A 19,638-nucleotide genomic window follows, 5' to 3' on the forward strand; every position below is an offset into this window, starting at 1 on the left:
AGGGAGTAAGGGATGACAACTGATCATTAGCTGTTTCCTGCTGAGATGGGAAGTAGGCCTACCTGGAGAAGGAGTAAAACACCTGGCTGACTGTCCCTTCTCTGTTGGGAGAACTGTAAACGAATGTCACTTTGTTTAGCATCGTCTTTTAAGCCCTCTTGGATGTTAAGTGTCAGAGGATGAGTCTACGAAAAGATATAAATTAAAAGAAATTAAGCAGTAAAGGAGTCATTAAAAGAGATTATAACCATGATTTTGAAGATCCAAACCATTTTTTCCCAAACAGTTTCTAAATCTGGAAGAGGGTGACTTAAGGCCTCAATCTGTTTGTTTTTGGCTAGGCCTAGAACGTCAGTGTTTCATATTTTAGGGTCTACTGAGTCTTTTATCTCAGTTATAGATTTAATCTGTTGTTCTTTATTTTTTGTTAATATCATTTGGTGATAAGGGTGCCTTCCTTGTCCCTTGAGAAACAGAGCGGCCCCTAACTTAGTTAATATGTCTCTTCCATTAAAAAATAGGATAGGGCTTCCCTGGTGGCGCAGTGGTTGAGAATCCGCCTGCCGATGCAGGAGACACGGGTTCGTGCCCTGGTCCGGGAAGATCCCACATGCCGCGGAGCAACTAAGCCCGTGAGCCATGGCCGCTGAGCCTGCGCGTCCGGAGCCTGCGCTCCGCAACGGGAGAGGCCACAACAGTGAGAGGCCCGCGTACCGCAAAAAAAAAAAAAAAAAAAAAAAAAAAAAAAAATAGGATAATCAGGCATGAACAGAAAGGAATATAGAAATGACCAGCCATTGATGTTGCACAAAAGGGGTCCCAGGAAAGTGTGTCCCTGTCTCTTTCCTGATACTCCCTTCTGTATTTCTTATGGTTGTTAAGGCTTCCAATCTTTTATGTTAAGACCAAGAATGTTGCACCAGTGTTTGTAGGAAATTTTATCAAGTGGCTCACCACTTCAATGACCACCTGAGGTTCAGCATTAGTTATGTGGATGGTAATTTTAGGCAGGGCTATCTTGGGCCTTGGACCCCCTCAGTCCTTTGACTGTGAAACCATCAAAGGACGAGGGGCCCCCGTTGCTCTCTGGCATCTGGGGCACTCCCTCTTCCAATTTCCTGGCTGTTTGCAAAGGGCACATCAATCACAATCTTTCCTATAGTGTCCCTTCTGTCCACACAGGGCACACTGATTTTGTCTGGGTACCCATGGGCCTTGTGGTCTGCTATGGCCAAATTGGCCTAGAAAGCCTGGAGTCCCCTTTGGTGGTCTCTGACTGGACAAAGCCATTGTCATCATTTGGGCTTTTCGTTTATTTCTCCGGGTGCGTTCAGTCTTTTTGACCACATCCTTATTATTGAAAACCGAATAAGCCAATTGGAGCAAATCATTCATAGGGGTCTGAGGACCGGCAGTTGGTTTTTGAATTTTGTACCTGATGTCTGGGGCAGACTGGGCTATGAAATGCATAGCCAAAAGGGCCTGTCCCTCAGGGGTGGAGGGAGCCACATTTGTATACTTTTTAAAAGCTTTCACTAATCTCCCGTGAAAAACTGTAGGATTTTCATCTGGTCCCTGTTGGTCTTCTTTCACTTTTTCATAATTGACGGGTTTCACTGTAAGCTTTCTCATACCCTCCTAAACAATTAATCATATGGTCCCATCTATCCCTATCAATAAAATTTATCTGGCCATTCCACTGTGGATCTGCTTCGGGGACAGTGTTGTTTCCCACCTGGTGTACTGTATGGCCCTCTTGGGCTTGGGCTGCCACTTGGTCAGCATGGGCTCTGGCTGTCAGTACTATATGCTGTTCTTTCTCAGGGGTATAGCAATGGGATAAGATCTGTAAATCCCCCCAGGTGAGATCAAAAGATCTCATTAACCCAGTAAACACCTTTGTGAAAAGTTCAGAATCCTCAGAAAAACTTCCCAACTTATCCTCTGCCAGACTTAGATACGACATTGAGAAAAGCACATGAACTCTTATTGTTCCTTGATTTTTATCAGAAATTTCTCTTGGAGTCAGAACCGTAGGGGCAGTTGGTTGGTAACTTATGCTGCTGCGGGTGCTAACAGGCTGACAATGGGCCCGTTGGGTAGCTTGGGATAAAAGGAGGTCTCTCCTCACCCTTGGGTGCATCTTCCCCTGGGATAATAGCCTCGGCTAGAGCAGCGGCTCCCACCTGTGAGATAGCCCTTGTTGGAGCAGCCATTTCCATGGATATAGCAGCTTTTACCAGAGCAATAGTTAGCCATCCAAAGGTTTTCTTCCCGTGTCAAAATCCACCATGCAGTTTAATTAAGATTTGTACTTACAACTTTAGATGTTATGCCTTCCAAAGTAGTCTCCCAAACAGGTGTTAAGGCCCGAGAGATTGTCGCAAAGGAAGAGTACAGAAGGTGTCCCCAGTGCTGTTGACGGTGAGCAAGAATTGGTCTGGCTGCAAATTGGAATAAAGGGTGAGCATTTGTAAGGGTTGAAGGGAGGGGAAGACTGACATCAGGGCTCAGGAAGTCCTCCGTTGGGCACTTCTAGTAATTAGGGGAAAAGTACCTTAAGTCTTGGAAGTTGATCCCCTTCAGTTGTCTTGGGCATGATGTACTTAAGAATACCTGATAAGAGGCCTTTTATCTAGGTTGGACACAGTCCTTTACGTTTTTGGCTTTTTTTTAGTATGTATAATTCCCTGGTTATAGATTATGGGCAACTAGTCTTCATCCAAAAGTGGATTACAATGATCAGCTTTAGAAACAAGCTTAAAATACCTTAATAACTCAGTTAAGCTTTACAATAATATAACATAGCAACAAAGAGCTATTTGAAAAGTGAGTTTTAGACAGTAGATACGGACCATAAGTAGCAAAACTAAAATTTTATATCTATTAAAACATAATCTTTTTCTTTAAAATTACCCTTATTTTTACCAAATATAGCCAAATTAAAATTAATTTGTAAAATATGTCTGGATAATTGATCACATAGATTTGTATAATTTGTTCAATAAAATGGTTACCCTGATTACTAAAAATTGTAAAAAGTGAAAAACACATTTTTAACCTTTTTTTTTTTTTTTTTTTTTTTTTTTTTTTTTTATTGTGAGGGCATCAGCCTTGTAGCCAAGAAGGGCTTTAACCCATTAAATATAAAATGGAGTTTGCCAGGGAGCCAGGAAGAGCCAAGTGGCCATCATGGATTTCCCATAGCCCTGACTGTTTAATTTACAGCTTTTTTTCATCTATCTTAAGTTTTCTCATTTAGGAGTAACACTGTGTAACTCAGATTGCGACTTGAATCCAGGCAGCAAGGACTCGAACCTGATTAAAACCCAGGTTGGGACTTGAACCCACGGTTTTTTAACTGAGATCACACACCTGGCTTTAGGACCTAATGAAGCTCAGGTTCTTGATGTCTCATCACAGAAAGAATTCAGTGAGAGACAAAGTGATAGGTGAGAAGTGGATTTATTTAGAGAGAAATACATTCCACAGACAGTGTGGGCCAGCTCAAAAGGCGAGAGGCCTTGGGAGAAACACATAGACTTGAGTTTTAATCAGGGATAGATATAGAATGTAGAAGAAAAGTCTCAGAATTAAGAAGAAAAGTATAGATTGCCAAATCCTGTCAGAAGCAACCCAAACCATAAAATTTCTTCCTTTTAAAATACCATTTCCCTTGTCACCTGATCCCTTCCACATCTCTAAACATCCATACCACCTTTCTATGGCAATCCATGTTGATTGCCACAGTTCTTCCAGTTCCCTGTCCCCTGGCCTGTACCTAGGTTCCTGATCAGAGCCCCATAGTATTTAGGGTTGATCAGCCCATCTAAAACGGACAGTCATCGGTGGAGTGTCCTCCCCAATATTCCTGGCTCATGGCGTCCCATGACTCTTCTAGGACCTGACCCCAGACCTTCTTATCTTACCACTGTCCTGCCTCGGTTGCCATCTGAAACCAATAGGTATTGTTTCCGGAGGGGCTCTGAAGTGCCCAGTCCTTTATGTCTCAGTGCAGAAAGAATTCAACAAGAGGCAAAGTGAGAGATAAGAAGTGATTTATTAGTGATTTATTAAGCATCCACAAGGATGCTTGTGGGGCTTACCAGCGGGCGGGCAAGAGGGTACCATACCCCAAGAACTTAGTGGGCTACAGTTTTATAATCAAAGGAAAAGTGAGGAGGGGGAAAAGACCACTTTCTTCTTCATTTTTGAGTAGACATCATGCTTCCATCATCAGCTCCTTCTCCAGGTTGGGCAGGGGAGTTTTTTTGTCCCTACATGGTCAAGACAGGACTGTAAACAATTATTTCAGGTCTCTGTACAATGAACATCTTTCTGTAAGTTATTGTTTTTTATGTGTGCAGAGAGCATGTCGTAGGATCATTAACTTACTGAGCTCACTGGGCAGGATGTGGGTCTCATTCCACCATTGTTTTATTGTTTGGGGGCATGTCTCATGTTTCTGTTGCCTGGTTTTGTTGCTAAACAAGCCTGCTTGCTTTGTGGTTAAGCAAACCTGCTTTCTTTTTTTGTTTGTTTGTTTTTAAATAAATTTATTTATTTATTTATGGCTGCTTTGGGTCTTTGTTGCTACCTGTGGGCGAGTGGGGACTACTCTTCGTTGTGGTGTGCGGGCTTCTCATTGCAGTGGCTTCTCTAGTTGTGGAGCACGGGCTCTAAGTGTGCAGGCTTCAGTAGCTGGGGCACACGGACTCAGTAGTTGCGCCTCGTGGGCTCTAGAGACCAGGCTCAGTAGTTGTGGCACACGGGCTTAGTTGCTCTGGGGCATGTGGGATCTTCCCGGATCAGGGCTCGAACCCGTGTCCCCTGCATTGGCAGGAGGATTATTTTTTAAAATCTTATTATTTTTATTTCTTCTTTTTTATTTTTCAATTTTATTTTACTTTTATACAGCAGGTTCTTATTAACTATCCATTTTATACATATTAGTGTATATATGTCAGCCCCAATCTCCCAATTCATCCCACCACCACCCCCCACCCGCCACTTTCCCCCCTTGGTGTCCATATGTTTGTTCTCTACATCTGTGTCTCTACTCCTGCCCTGTAAACCGGTTCATCTGTACCATTTTTCTAGGTTCCATATATATGCGTTAATATACGATATTTGTTTTTCTCTTTCTGACTTACTTCACTCTGTATGACACTCTCTGGATCCATCCACGTCTCTACAAATGACTCAATTTCATTCCTTTTTATGGCTGAGTAATATTCCATTGCATATATGTACCACATCTTCTTTATCCATTCGTCTGTCGCTGGGCATTTAGGTTGCTTCCATGACCTGGCTATTGTAAATAGTGCTACAATGAACACTGGCTGCATGTGTCTTTTTGAATTATGGTTTTCTCTGGGTATATGCCCAGCAGTGGGATTGCTGGGTCATATGGTAATTCTCTTTTTAGTTTTTTAAGGAACCTCCATACTGTTCTCCATAGTGACTGTATCAATTTACATTCCCACCAGCAGTGCAAGAGGGGTCCCTTTTCTCCGCACCCTCTACAGCATTTGTTGTTTGTAGATTTTCTGATGATGCCCATTCTAACTGGTGTGAGGTGATACCTCATTGTAGTTTTGATTTGCATTTCTCTAATAATTAGTGATGTTGAGCAGCTTTTCATGTGCTTCTTGGCCATCTGTATATCTTCTTTGGAGAAATGGCTATTTAGGTCTTCTGGCCATGTTTGGATTGGGTTGTTTGTTTTTTTAATATTGAGCTGCATGAGCTGTTTATATATTTTGGAGATTAATCCTTTGTCCATCGATTCATTTGCAAATATTTTCTCCCATGCAGAGGTTGTCTTTTGGTCTTGTTTGTAGTTTCCTTTGCTTTGCAAAAGCTTTTAAGTTTCATTAGGTCCCATTTGTTTATTTTTGTTTTTATTTCAGTTACTCTTAAGAGGTGGATCAAAAAAATGACCTTGGGCTTCCCTGGTGGCGCAGTGGTTGAGGGTCCGCCTGCCGATGTGGGGGATACGGGTTCGTGCCCCGGTCCGGGAGGATCCCGCGTGCCGTGGAGCGGCTGGGCCTGTGGGCCGTGGCCACTGGGCCTGCACGTCTGGAGCCTGTGCCCCGCGACGGGAGGGGCCACAGCAGTGAGAGGCCTGCGTACCACAAAAAAAAAAAAAAAAAAAAAAAAAAAAAAGACCTTGCTGTAATTTATGTCAAAGAGTGTTCTTCCTATGTTTTCCTCTAAGAGTTTTATAGCGTCCAGTCTTACATTTAGGCCTCTAATCCATTTTGAGTTTATTGCTGTGTATGGTGTTAAGGAGTGTTCTAATTTCATTGCTTTACATGTAGCTGTCCAGTTTTCCCAGCACCACTTATTGAAGAGACTGTCTTTTCTCCATTGTATATCGTTGCCTCCTTTGTCATAGATTAGTTGACCATAGGTGCGTGGGTTTATCTCTGGGCTTTCTATCCTGTTCCATTGATGTATAGTTCTGTTTTTGTGCCAGTATCATGTTGTCTTGATTACTGTATCTGTGTAGTATAGTCTGAAGTCAAGGAGTCTGATTCCTCCAGCTCTGTTTTGTCCGTCAAGACTGCTTTGGCTATTCAGGGTCATTTGTGTCTCCATACAAATTTTAAGATTTTTTGTTCTAGTTCTGTAAAAAATGCCATTGGTAGTTTGATAGGGATTGCATTGAATCTGTAGATTGTTTGGGTTGTAGAGTCATTTTCATATTGATTCTTCTATTCCAGGAAAATGGTATATCTCTCTATCTGTTTGTATGGTCTTTAATTTCTTTCCTCAGTGTCTTATAGTTTTCTGCATACAGGTCTTTTGTCTCCCTCGGTAGGTTTATTCCTAGATATTTTATTCTTTTTGTTGCAGTGGTAAATGGAAGTGTTTCATTAATTTCTCTTTCAGCTTTTTCATCATTAGTGTGTAGGAATGCAAGAGATTTCTGTGCATTAATTTTGTATCCTGCAACTTTACCAAATTCATTGATTAGCTCTAGTAGTTTTCTGGTGGCATCTTTGGGATTCTTTATGCATAGTATCATGTCATCTGCAAACAGTGACAGTTTTACTTCTTCTTTTCCAATTTGTATTCCTTTATTTCTTTTTCTTCTCTGATTGCCGTGGCTATGGCTTCCACAACTATGTTGAGTAACAGTGGCGAGAGTGGACATCCTTGTCTCGTTCCTGATCTTAGAGGAAATGCTTTCAGTTTTTCACCATTGAGAATGATGTTTGCTGTGGTTTTGTCTTGTATGGCCTTTATTACGTTGAGGTAGGTCCCTGTATGCCCACTTTCTGGAGAGTTTTTATCATAAATCAGTGTTGAATTTTGTCAAAAGCTTTTTCTGCATCTATTGAGATGATCATTTAGTTTTTCTTCTTCAGTTTGTTGATATGGTGTATTGATTGATTTGCGTATATTGAAGAATCCTTATATCCCTGGGATAAATCTCACTTGATCATGGTGTCTGATCCTTTTAATGTGTTGTTGGATTCTGTTTGCTAGTATTTTGTTGAGGATTTTTGCATCTATATTCATCAGTGATATTGGTCTGTAGTTTTCTTTTATTGTAGTATCTTTGTCTGGTTTTGGTATCAGGGTGATGGTGGCCTCATAGAATGAGTTTGGGAGTGTTCCTCCCTCTGCAATTTTTTGGAAGAGTTTGAGAAGGATGGGTGTTAGCTCTTCTCTCAGTGTTTGATAGAATTCACCTGTGAAGCCATCTGGTCCTGGACTTTTGTTTTCTGGAAGATTTTAAACCAGAGTTTCAATTTCATTAGTTGTCATTGGTCTGTTCATATTTTCTATTTCTTCCTGGTTCAGTCTTGGAAGGTTATACCTTTCTACGAATTTGTCCATTTCTTCCAGGTTGTCCATTTTATTGGCATAGAGTTGCTTGTAGTAGTCTCTTAGGATGCTTTGTTTTTCTGTGGTGTCTGTTGTAACTCCTCCTTTTTCATGTCTAATTTTATTTATTTGAGTCCTCTCCCTCTTTTTCTTGATGAGTCTGACTAATGGTTTATCAATTTTGTTTATCTTCTCAAAGAACCAGCTCTAGTTTTATTGATCTTTGCTATTGTTTTGTTTCTATTTCATTTATTTCTGCTCTGATCTTTTTGATTTCTTTCCTTCTACTAACTTTGGCTTTTGTTTGTTCTTCTTTCTCTAGTTCCTTTAGGTGTAAGGTTAGATTGCTTATTTGAGATTTTTCTTGTTTCTTGAGGTAGGCCTGTGTTGCTATAAACTTCCCCATTAGAACTCCTTTTGCTGCATCCCATAGGTTTTGGATCATAATCTTTTCATTGTAATTTGTCTCTGGGTGTTTTCTGATTTCCTCTTTGATTTCTTCAGTGATGTTTTGGTTATTTAGTAACACATTTTTTAGCTTCCATGTGTTTGAGTTTTTTACCTTTTTTTCCCTGTAATTGATTTCTAATCTCATAGCATGTGGTCACAAAAGATGCTTGATATGATTTCAATTTTCTTAAGTTTACTGAGGCTTGATTTGTGACCCAAGATGTGATCTATCCTGGAGAATGTTCTATGTGCACTTGAGAAGAAAGTGTAATCTGCTGTTTTTGGATGGAATGTCCTATAAATGTCAATTAAATCTATCTGGTCTATTGTGTCATTTAAAGCTTGTGTTTCCTTATTAATTTTCTGTTTGAATGATCTGTCCATTGGTGTAAGTGAGGTGTTAAAGTACCCCACTGTTATTGTGTTACTGTCGATTTCCTCTTTTACAGCTGTTAGCAGTTGCCTTATATATTGAGGTGCTCCTATGTTGGGTGCATATATATTAATAATCGTTATATCTTCTTCTTGGATTGATCCCTTGATCATTATGTAGTGTCCTTCCTTGTCTCTTGTAACATTCTTTATTTTAAAGTCTATTTTATCTGATATGAGTATGGGTATTCCAGCTTTCTTCTGATTTCCATTTGCATGGAATATCTTTTTCCATTCCCCCGCTTTCAGTCTGTATGTGTCCCCAGGTGCAAATGTTGTGTTTACTGTTGTTCCAGAGGTCTGTTAGTCTGTCTTCATTTCTTTTCATTCTTTTTTCTTTATTATGTTCTGCAGCAGTGAATTCCACCATTCTGTCTTCCAGGTCACTTATCCGTTCTTCTGCCTCAGTTATTCTGCTATTGATTCCTTCTAGTGTAGTTTTCATTTCAGTTATTGTATTGTTCATCTCTGTTTATTTGTCCTTTAATCTTCTACATGTTTGTTGTTTAATCCTTCTAGGTCTTTGTTAAACATTTCTTGCATCTTCTCGATCTTTGCCTCCATTGTTTTTCCGAGGTCCTGTATCATTCTCACTTATTTTTCTGAATTCTTTTTCTGGAAGGTTGCCTATTCTCACTTCATTTAGTTGTTTTTCTGGGGTTTTATCTTGTTCCTTCATCTGGTACATAGCCCTCTGCCTTTTCATCTTGTCTATCTTTCTGTGAATGTGGTTTTTGTTCCACAGGCTGCAGGATTGTAGTTCTTCTTGGTTCTGCTCAGGAGGTGGATTCTTAACCACTGTGCCACCAGGGAAGTCCCAATCCTGCTTTCTTGAGTAATCATTAACTTACAGGGGTGTCCCATATTTTTTCTACTTATGATCCCCTAGTGGGATTAACTATTTAATCATCTACTTTGTCCGTTTACTCTCCCTATCACTTCAACTATTTAAGATTTTTCTCTCTCCATAAACACAAATACAGCTTTATTTGTTTTACAGAATTTACGTAATTTTCCTTTGTATTATACTAGTTTGTATGTTTTTGTCATTTTGATTGTAAACTCCTTAAAGTCCGAGACTAAATAATTTAACAAAATATTTATTGAATTCTTGTTTTATGAAAGCACTCTGCTTAGCACAGGGTATATTAAGGAGAAAATATCCTATTTTCAAGGGGTACACAGACTAGAGGGACAACAGACAGAATTTGATACTATATGACAGTGCTGTGCTGTATAGGCCCAGGGCCCTATGCAAGCACTCAGGAGGAGCATTCTTGTCAAACTTGGAGTGGGAAGGTCAAGAAAGCTTTCCAGAAGAAGTGATGTGTAATCTGAGATCTGAAGTTTTGGCTCAAATTAACCAGGTCAAGACAGGATAGGGGGAGAAAGGATGGAGGCAGGATGTACTAATTGAAGTACACACACAAAGTTCTGAGGTGTAGGGAAATAAATCTTCCTGGATTTCTCAGTGCTCCTGTAAAAAGCCCTGGCTTCCTGAGATACAGAGATATATATGGTATTAATACAAAGAATGTTGGCGTTCACTTTCCCTAGAAATACTTTGCTTTTCACATACCATGAGGAGCAGATCTGTGACCATTTGTCCAATGAATTGCTCTGACCCAAAAGGACAATAAAATTTCTCTTATCTCCCTGTAAAGGACAAATGGTAATACCCCAAACTGGACCCCTAGGTTAAGCTCTGTGTTGTTTCCCCAACAACAATTCCCAGTTCTCCAATCCTCTGATACCAACTGGGTGTCTTAAAATTAATTCAATTTTGATACTAACTGGCTAGAGCTAGCACAGACCCCATAAGTTAAGTATTCAGTCCCATTAGGCTGCCCCTACTTCACATGCCAGCCACAAATGGGTCTCCAGGTTAACTGCACTTCGCCTGACTGATCACAAATTCAGGGATTCCCATGACCCTCTCACAGGTTTGAAAATTCTCTAGAATGATTCATGGAACTCAAGAAGGAACTACACTTATGGTTGCAATTTATTATAAAAGATACAAATGAACAATCAGTTGAAGAGGTACCTAGGTCAAGGTTCAGAATTGTCCCAAGCACAGGAACATCTGTCCCTATGGAGTCAAAGTATACCACGCTCCTGGCATATCAATATGTTCAACAACTTGGAAGTGCTCTGAATCTTGTTCAAGAGTTTATCAAGGCTTGAGATTGGTTCAAGATGGCGGAGTAGAAGGACGTGCTCTCACTGCCTCTTGGGAGAACACCAGAATCACAACTAGCTGCTGGACAATCATCGAAAGGAAGACACTGGAACTCACCAAAAAAGATACCCCACATCCAAAGACAAAGGAGAAGCCACGATGAGATGGTAGGAGGGGCACAATCAGTAAAATCAAATTACATAACTGCTGGATGGGTGACTCACAGACTGGACAGCACTTATACCACAGAAGTCAAGACACTGGAGTGAAGGTTCTGAGCCCCATGTCAGGCTTCCCAACCTGGGGGTCTGGCAACGGGAGGAGGAATTCCTAGAGAATCAGACTTTGAAGCCTAGTGGGATTTGATTGCAGGACTTCAACAGGACTGGGAGAAACAGAGACTCCACTCTTGGAGGGCACACACAAAGTAGTGTGTGTATCGGGACCCAGGGGAAGGAGCAGTGACCCCAGGGGAGACAGAACCAGAACTACCTGCTAGTGTTGGGGCGTCTCCTACAGAGGCAGGGGATGGCTGTGGCTCACCGTGGGGACAAGGACACTGGCAGCAGAAGTTCTGGGAAGTACTCCTTGGTGACAGCCCTCCCAGAGTCCACCATTAGCCCCACCAAAGAGCCCAGATAGACCCCAGTGTTGGGTTGCCTCAGGCCAAACAACCAACAAGGAACAGAGCCCCACCTATCAGCAGTCAAGAAGATTAAAGTTTTACTGAGCTCTGCCCACCAGAGCAACAGTCAGCTCTACCCACCACCAGACCCTCCCACCAGGAAACTTGCACAAGCCTCTTTTTTTTTTTTTTTTTTTTTTTTTTTTTGTGGTACGTGGGCCTCTCACTGTTGTGGCCTCTCCCGTTGCGGGGCAGAGGCTCCGGACGCGCAGGCTCAGCGGCCATGGCTCACGGGCCCAGCCGCTCCGCGGCATGTGGGATCTTCCCAGACCGGGGCACGAACCCGTATCCCCTGCATCGGCAGGCGGATTCTCAACCACTGCGCCACCAGGGAAGCCCCACAAGCCTCTTAGACAGCCTCATCCACCCGAGGGCACACAGCAGAAGCAAGAACTACAATCCTGCAGCCTGTGAAACAAAAACCACATTCACAGAAAGACAGACAAGATGAAAAGGCAGAGGGCTATGTACCAGATGAAGGAACAAGATAAAACCCCAGAAAAACAACTAAATGAAGTGGAGATAGGCAACCTTCCAGAAAAAGAATTCAGAATAATGATACTGAAGATGATCCAGGACCTTGGAAAAAGAATGGAGGCAAAGATCGAGAAGATGCAAGAAATGTTTAACAAAGACCTAGAAGAATTAAAGAACAAGCAAACAGAGATGAGCAATACAATAACTGAAATGAAAACTGCACTAGAAGGAATCAATAGCAGAATAACTGAGGCGGAATCGGAAAAGTGACCTGGAAGACAGAATGGTGGAATTCACTGCTGCGGAACAGAAAAAAGAAAAAAGAATGAAAAGAAATGAAGACAGCTTAAGAGACCTCTGGGACAACATTACATGCAACAACATTCACATTACAAGGGTCCCAGAGGGAGAAGAGAGAGAGAAAGGACCTGAGAAAATATTTGAAGAGATTATAATCAAAAACTTCCCTAACATGGGAAAGGAAATAGCCACCCAAGTCCAGGAAGCACAGTGAGTCCCATACAGGAGAAACCCAAGGAGAAACACGCTGAGACACGTAGTAATCAAATTGGCAAAAATTAAAGACAAAGAAAATTGATTGAAAGCAGCAAGGGAAAAACGACAAATAACATACAAGGGAATTCCCATAAGGTTAATGCTGACTTCTCAGCAGAAACTCTACAAGCCAGAAGGGAGTGGCATTATATACTTAAAGTGGTGAAAGGGAAGAACCTACAACCAAGATTACTCTACCCAGCAAGGATCTCATTCAGATTCCATGGAGAAATCAAAAACTTTACAGACAAGCAAAAGCTAAGAGAATTCAGCACCACCAAACCAGCTCTACAACAAACTCTAAAGGAACTTCTCTAAGTGGGAAACACAAGAGAAGAAAAGGACCTACAAACGCAAACCCAAAACAATTAAGAAAATGGTCATAGGAACATACTTATCGATAATTACCTTAAACGTGAATGGATTAAATGCTCCAACCAAAAGACACAGGCTCGCTGAATGGATACAAAAACAAGACCCATATATATGCTGTCTACAAGAGACCCACTTCAAACCTAGGGACACATACAGGCTGAAATTGAGGGGATGGCAAAAAATATTCCATGAAAATGGAAATCAAAAGAAAGCTGGAGTAGCAATACTCATATAAGATAACATAGACTTTAAAATAAGAATGTTACAAGAGACAAGGAAGGACACTACATAAGGATCAAGGGATCAATCCAAGGAGAAGATATAACAATTATAAATAAATATGCACCCAATATAGAAGCACCTCAATACATAAGGCAACTGCTAACAGCTATAAAAGAGGAAATCGACAGGAACACAATAACAGTGGGGGTACTTTAACACCTCACTTACACCAATGGGGGAAGGAGGGGTGGGACGAATTGGGACGTTAGGATTGACATATATACACTACCATATTTAAAATAGATAGCTAGTGGGAACCTGCTATAAAGCACAGGAAGCTCAGCTCAGTGCTATGTGAAGACCTAGAGGGGTGGGATGGGTGGGGTGGGAGGGAGGCCCAAGAGGGAGGAGATATATGTACACATATGGCTGATTCACTTCATTGTATAGCAGAAAGTAACACAACATTGTAAAGCAACTATACTCTAGTAAAAAAAAAATTTAATAAAATAATAAATATAAAAATAAATTTGTAAAAGTACCTTTGGAGCTTAAATAGTAGAATCAATAACTATAATGCTTCAGGCCTTAAAAGTATTTTATGTGAAGTTGGTGTTCTTTATGAAAATTATTATAAACTGATAGCTGCTAAGAAATATGAGAATAATAAGAGAAAAATTATGAAAGGCATCCGTGTTTCTCAGTGGTACTGGTGGAACTGAGTTCTCATTGCCTACTGCAGCAAATTCAACAACAAACCTCAGTATTGGCTTTTCCTTCTCCTCCATCTCACTCTCCCTGATCTCTCACACCTGCTTCCTGAGATCATCTCCCAAATAAACTACTAGACCCCAAGTCCTTGTCTCAGCCTTTGCTTTAGATGACCCCCAACATCTGATACTTAAGCATAGGAAGGGGTTGAACCCAACACACTAGTGGCTCTATATCCTGCCTCTAGACTCTCTAATCAAAAGCTAATTGTTACTGCATTTGGTGTAGAGGACCTGAACTGGTAATTCTATTAACTCTGGCTAGAGGAGTAAATTTGTAGCTTTGGCATGAGAAAATGACATTTTTGTACATTGTGTTTTTTTAAAATAAATTTATTTATTTAGTTTTGTCTGCGTGGGGTCTTTGTTGCTGCATGCCAGCTTGCTCTAGTTGCAGCAAGTGGGGGCTACTCTTCGGTGCAGTGCTCGGGCTTCTCATTGTGGCTGCTTCTCTTGTTGCAGAGCACGGGCTTTAGGGCACGTGGACTTCAGTAGTTGTGGTGCACGGACTCAGTAGCTGTGGCTCGTGGGCTCTAGAGTGCAGGCTCAGTGGTTGTGGCGCATGGGCTTAGTTGCTCCGCGGCATTTGGGATCTTCCCGGAACAGAGATCGAACCGGTGTCCCCTGCATTGGAAGGTGGATTCGTAACAACTGCACCACCAGGGAAGCCCTACAAATTGTATTTATATAGCTTTGCTATCACTGTTGTTTGTTTTTTAAGATGTTGAAATGCTTAGGGAACTTGATCTACTAAATTTGTGTGTGATTTATTAGATATAAAAGAATTTTTTAAAAATGTGTTTAGGAAGAAAATGTTAAATATGCAAATTTGCCTTATTAATTTTGGAGTGCTGCAGAATCAGATAAACTAGCCTTATTATTGTCCTTTGAAAGGTCTATGGGAATTGAAATAAATATGTAAGTTGCATTTAATAAAGTAACCTAAGAACCAATTAAAAAACTAGTGACTATCATCAAATATATAAAAGTAAGGAACAAATTTAACTTAAATCAAAGGTGTTATAAAAACTTACAGTGTTTAGACTTCGGTGCCGCAGTGGTTAAGAATCTGCCTGCCATTGCAGGGGACACGAGTTTGAGCCCTAGTCCGGGAAGATCCCACATGCTGCAGAGCAACTAAGCCCATGAGCCACAACTACTGAGCCCACGCTCCACAACTACTGAAGCCCGCATGCCTAGAGCCTGTGCTCCGCAACAAGAGAAGCCACTGCTATGAGAAGCCTGCACACTGCAACGAAGAGCAGCCCCTGCTCACTGCAACTAGAGAAAGCCCATGTGCCACGAAGACCCAATTCAGTCAAAAATAAATAATAAATTTATATTAAAAAAGAAACTTACAGCGTTTAATGACAATGATAGGGAAGATTTTTTTAAAAATACTGTTAAATATTTAAGTATCTAACTTGCTCTAGGGCTTTCTAACCCATAAGTCTGTAGAATTGAGAATGGTATAAAATTGGAAAAGGAGAAGACAGGAGTACCTTATCCTTGAAAAAAACCACAAATCTCTGACCCAAGGATGGAGTGAGTACGGGAATGTTCACACTATATTTTTCTAAGGCACACAGTACATAAGTTGGTCTGCACATCATTGGTAACATTTTCTTCTACAGTTGAAACTAATTATTTATTCTACTACCATTTAATTTTGAATACTACTGCTTTGATTTTGTATTGCATTATCAGATAAAATAGATGGGTATTTATGTTAGTTTGGTTGGTCATCAAAATTCTGGTTAGAAGGATAATTAAAAGACTTATCAACCATGAGGTGTTTCAATAGGTTGATGAGACACATCAGAAGTTTTAAAAAAGAAAATGGGTGCAGGGCTTCCCTGGTGGCTCAGTGGTTGAGAGTCCGCCTGCCAATGCAGGGGACACAGGTTCGTGCCCCGGTCTGGGAAGATCCCACCACACGCGCGGAGCGGCTGGGCCCGTGAGCCATGGCCGCTGAGCCTGCACATCCGGAGCCTGTGCTCCGCAACGGGAGAGGCCACAACAGCGAGAGGCCCGCGTACCGCAAAAAAAAAAAAAGAAGAAAAGAAAATGGCTGCAGTTACAGAACTGACAAGCCCTGAACATACAAGTTTTGCAGCAGGACTTGGTAATTCCCATTATCATGTAGATGAGGTGAATCACAAGGGCCAAACTAAAAGATAGACGTAATTTTGAGCCAATATAATAAGTTGCAGAAAATAAATATATTTGATTGATTAAATAAATTAATGAAATCATATGGGCTCAAAAAGTCTCACTAATGTAACAGGCAAGCTGCTTCCTCTAAAAAAGTTTTAAAAACCCCTATTTATTAATAATGCATTTAATATTCATTAATATACAACTGAGAGCATTCCTTTCTTCACATAACTATGCCCCTGTTCTTCATATAACCACCCACCGCAGTAAAAGCTGTCTAGTGATAATTAAAAACAGTTTTTTTGAAGTTATCAGGCAATACTTTTTGAGGTTTGAAACATCACTCAGTTTTTCTGTATATTCAAAATCAAACTACCTAAACTAGTTTCAAATTTGAACGTTCTTCTCTGTCATTAAGGAAACATCTGAATGGCTACTGTGTGCCAGACAATATGCTAAGCATAGAGAATACAAAGATGATTAAGATATTGAACTTCTTTCTTATAAGCTTAGAGTCAAGTTAGAAAGATATACGGACACAATTTAGATGTATCATAAGTGCCACAGTAAATGTCCAAACTGCTATAGGAGCAGAGAATATGACTAAAGCTACTTGAATGATAGAGGAGGCATTGAAACTGCTGTTTGAGCTGGGTCTTAATAAACATAAAAGAGGCTGTATGTCCGGACTGGTCAACCAATGTGTGGGTGGGGGAACAGAATTCATGGGGAAAGCAACAAGAATAGAGGCTGAAGAAAACAGCAGGTGCCAGCTTATGGAGGACCTTATATGCTATAGGAAATGGAGAGCCGTTTTAATTTTTAAGCAAACTTTAAGCAAATTTAAGCAAAATTTAAGAATTTTAAGCAAAGTCAGGAAGAACAATTAGGAAATTGTTACAATAATACAAGTGAAAAAATGGGCCTTGAATTTATTAAGTGGCAGAGGGGCTAGGGAAAAGAAAAATAGACAGGACCGAACACTGATCATGATTGAATCTACATGATGAGGGAGGAAATCGTGTTTGTGTCTCATGATCTCTTTTCTTCAAGGTCAGGTCGGTATTGGGGAGGCTGAAAGGACAAATAAAGGTAGGAGGTATAAACAAAGTGGTGAAGGAAACAAGGGATCTGTAGGCTTAAGCTTTATTGAAAGAATAATCAAGGCCTTCCCTGGTGGTGCAGTGGTTAAGAATCCGCCTACCAATGCAGGGGACACGGGCTCGATCCCTGGTCCGGGAAGACCCCACATGCTGCGGAGCAACTAAGCCCGTGCGCTACAACTGCGCCTGCGCTCTAGAGCCCACGAGCCACAAATACTGAACCCTGCGCACCTACAGCCCGTGCCCCACAACAGCAGAAGCCACCGCAGTGAGAGGCCCGAGTGCCGCAACGAAGAGCGGCCCCTGCTAGCCACAACTAGAGAAAGCCAACGCGCAGCAACAAAGACCCAACATGGCCAAAAATAAGTAAATAAATTTTTTTAAAAAAGATAATCATGCAATATTGAGGTTATAAAAGTTACTTTATTTCAAATGTGAAAATATAAAAATCACTTACATATAAAATTTAAGGATATTAAAGCATCCAAACTTTAAGTTTCAGCTTTAGTTCCTTATAAATGTACTTAATTGAGACAATATTCATAGCAGGCATAAATATAAGGAGAATTATATTTCTAAGAATTAAGACACAGGAGAAAATAATACATTCTGTTACTGATAAAAGCACAGAACAACAGTGGTCAGCGTTATAGACTTCCCAACACCCTCTCCATTCCAAAAGATTATTAGGAGACAATTGGAGGAATCTCACTGATGGTGGCAGTGATTGGGGAGAATGGCCATGCGACCATGACACGAGGAGACATGAGGAGAGTTTTGCTGAGAGAACCTCTGAGAAAGGGTCCTTCAAAAGTCTATGAAGGAGACAGAAAAAATTGCTCATCTTCTTTCTCTGGCTGCTGCCAGGTCTGAATGGGCCCATGGAATAGCTACAGCCATCGTGAAACCAGCTTGAGAATGAAGCCAGTACTAAAGGGGACAGGGCAGAGAGATGGAATGAAACCGATTCCTTGATGACATACTGAGCAATGGAGCTCGCCCTACTTGAACTTCTTGGTATGTGGGATTATAAATGTGTGGTGGTTTAAGCCATGGGAATCAGGGTTTTCTGTTACTTGCAGCCAACTAAAACAAGAATTTAAGGTAGATTAAAGGTAAACATTAACAGATGGTTACAATGTATTGAATTAAATTTTCTCCTCTTGGTAAATCAGTTTCACTTACAGTCATTTTTTATTTCATTTGAAGTTTACATAATCCCTTCCCTCCAAATTGCCATTAATCTTTTTTTTTTTTCCTGTGCTATCACATCTAACCATCTGTCCTCTCACACAGTATTGCTGACAGAGACAAACAGAACAGAGGGAAGTAAAGCAGCAGCCGAATTTAGCTCTCTGTTAAGCTGCAAAGAGATTGTCTCTCTTTTATAGATGATTTGAAGGTTGTGGTAGTAAACTTTTTCTGACAGCAGCCCTATGGGAGGAAAGCATATGGAGGAAAGAATCTGACAATCTTCTAATAACTGTTTTCTTTTTTTAAAATAAAAACTAAACACTTTCTTAAAACTAATAATATATCCTTCACTTACTTGCCGCCTGGCTGTATTGGGAGTATTTATATACATTTTTAGTAATCTTAAATAAAAATAGTACATGCAGAATGTGTTTGGAACTAGGTATTACTATTAACAGTGGTCTACTTCGAACAAAATACTGTGCTAATCTAGCACTGAGAGTGGAGTGTCCTAGTGGCCCTAAAGCAGTCACCAGTTGATCTGTAATGCATCTGCTCGCCTTCCTACAGCCTGAGTTTTTCTTTCCTCTTATCAATGCACTTGAAAAATTCAGTCTCTGGGCTAGTATATGTCTTTCATTTTCAGATGCAAGCAGCAACTTTGGCATTTCTTATCACAAAAAATCCATATGAGAGAGCTGGCAGGCCCAGTGAACTTCCTGGGCGGAGAGTTTTTTCCGTCAAAGCTGGCAGGGTTTGGTCATCCACCATCTTCAGAGTTTGACCATTAAGCTGGACGGATCTGCAAAGGGGAAAGATACGCCCAAGTTAGCCAACTTGTGTGTCTTCCACCTACTCTATAAAAGTCGTGAGATCTTTTTAAGACCAAAACATTTTTCGGTGGCAGTTTATATTATATAATTTGTATTTGAACACTATGTCAGTTAAGTATTTGACCTAGATGGTCCTTAATCTGCACTGGTAGAGTTGAGCAGTTGTGACAGAAACCATATGGCCTGCAAAGCCCCAAATATTTACTATCTGGCCCTTTACAGAAAATGGAACACATGTAATCCATACTAGGCAAGATGATGGAGTTATAAAAAGAACGAAGATGATATACTTCTGGATCTGCTGCATGTTTTTGGATGGTAAGAAATTGAAAACATTTTTATATAAAGCAAATATATAGAATGG

At 40.7% G+C, this 19,638-nt stretch overlaps 1 protein-coding gene across 6 annotated transcripts in view; it reads right to left on the reverse strand.

The window, feature by feature from the left end:
• Positions 1 to 17,651: 17,651 nt before the first annotated feature.
• Positions 17,652 to 19,638, reverse strand: part of HPSE (heparanase) — a 35,249-nt gene continuing 33,262 nt past the window's right edge. For 5 of the 6 annotated variants that reach the window (XM_067036938.1, XM_059066984.2, XM_067036935.1 and 2 more), the window contains one exon: positions 17,653 to 19,243. In XM_067036938.1, coding sequence (XP_066893039.1) covers positions 19,084 to 19,243 — 160 coding nt within the window. In that variant the 3' untranslated portion in view covers positions 17,653 to 19,083. Of the gene's footprint in view, positions 19,244 to 19,638 lie in introns of all 6 variants that reach the window. The other variant, XM_067036939.1, reaches the window with a different exon arrangement.

Source organism: Kogia breviceps, chromosome 6 (genome assembly GCF_026419965.1).
Source record: "Kogia breviceps isolate mKogBre1 chromosome 6, mKogBre1 haplotype 1, whole genome shotgun sequence".
Taxonomy (NCBI): Eukaryota; Metazoa; Chordata; class Mammalia; order Artiodactyla; family Physeteridae; genus Kogia; species Kogia breviceps.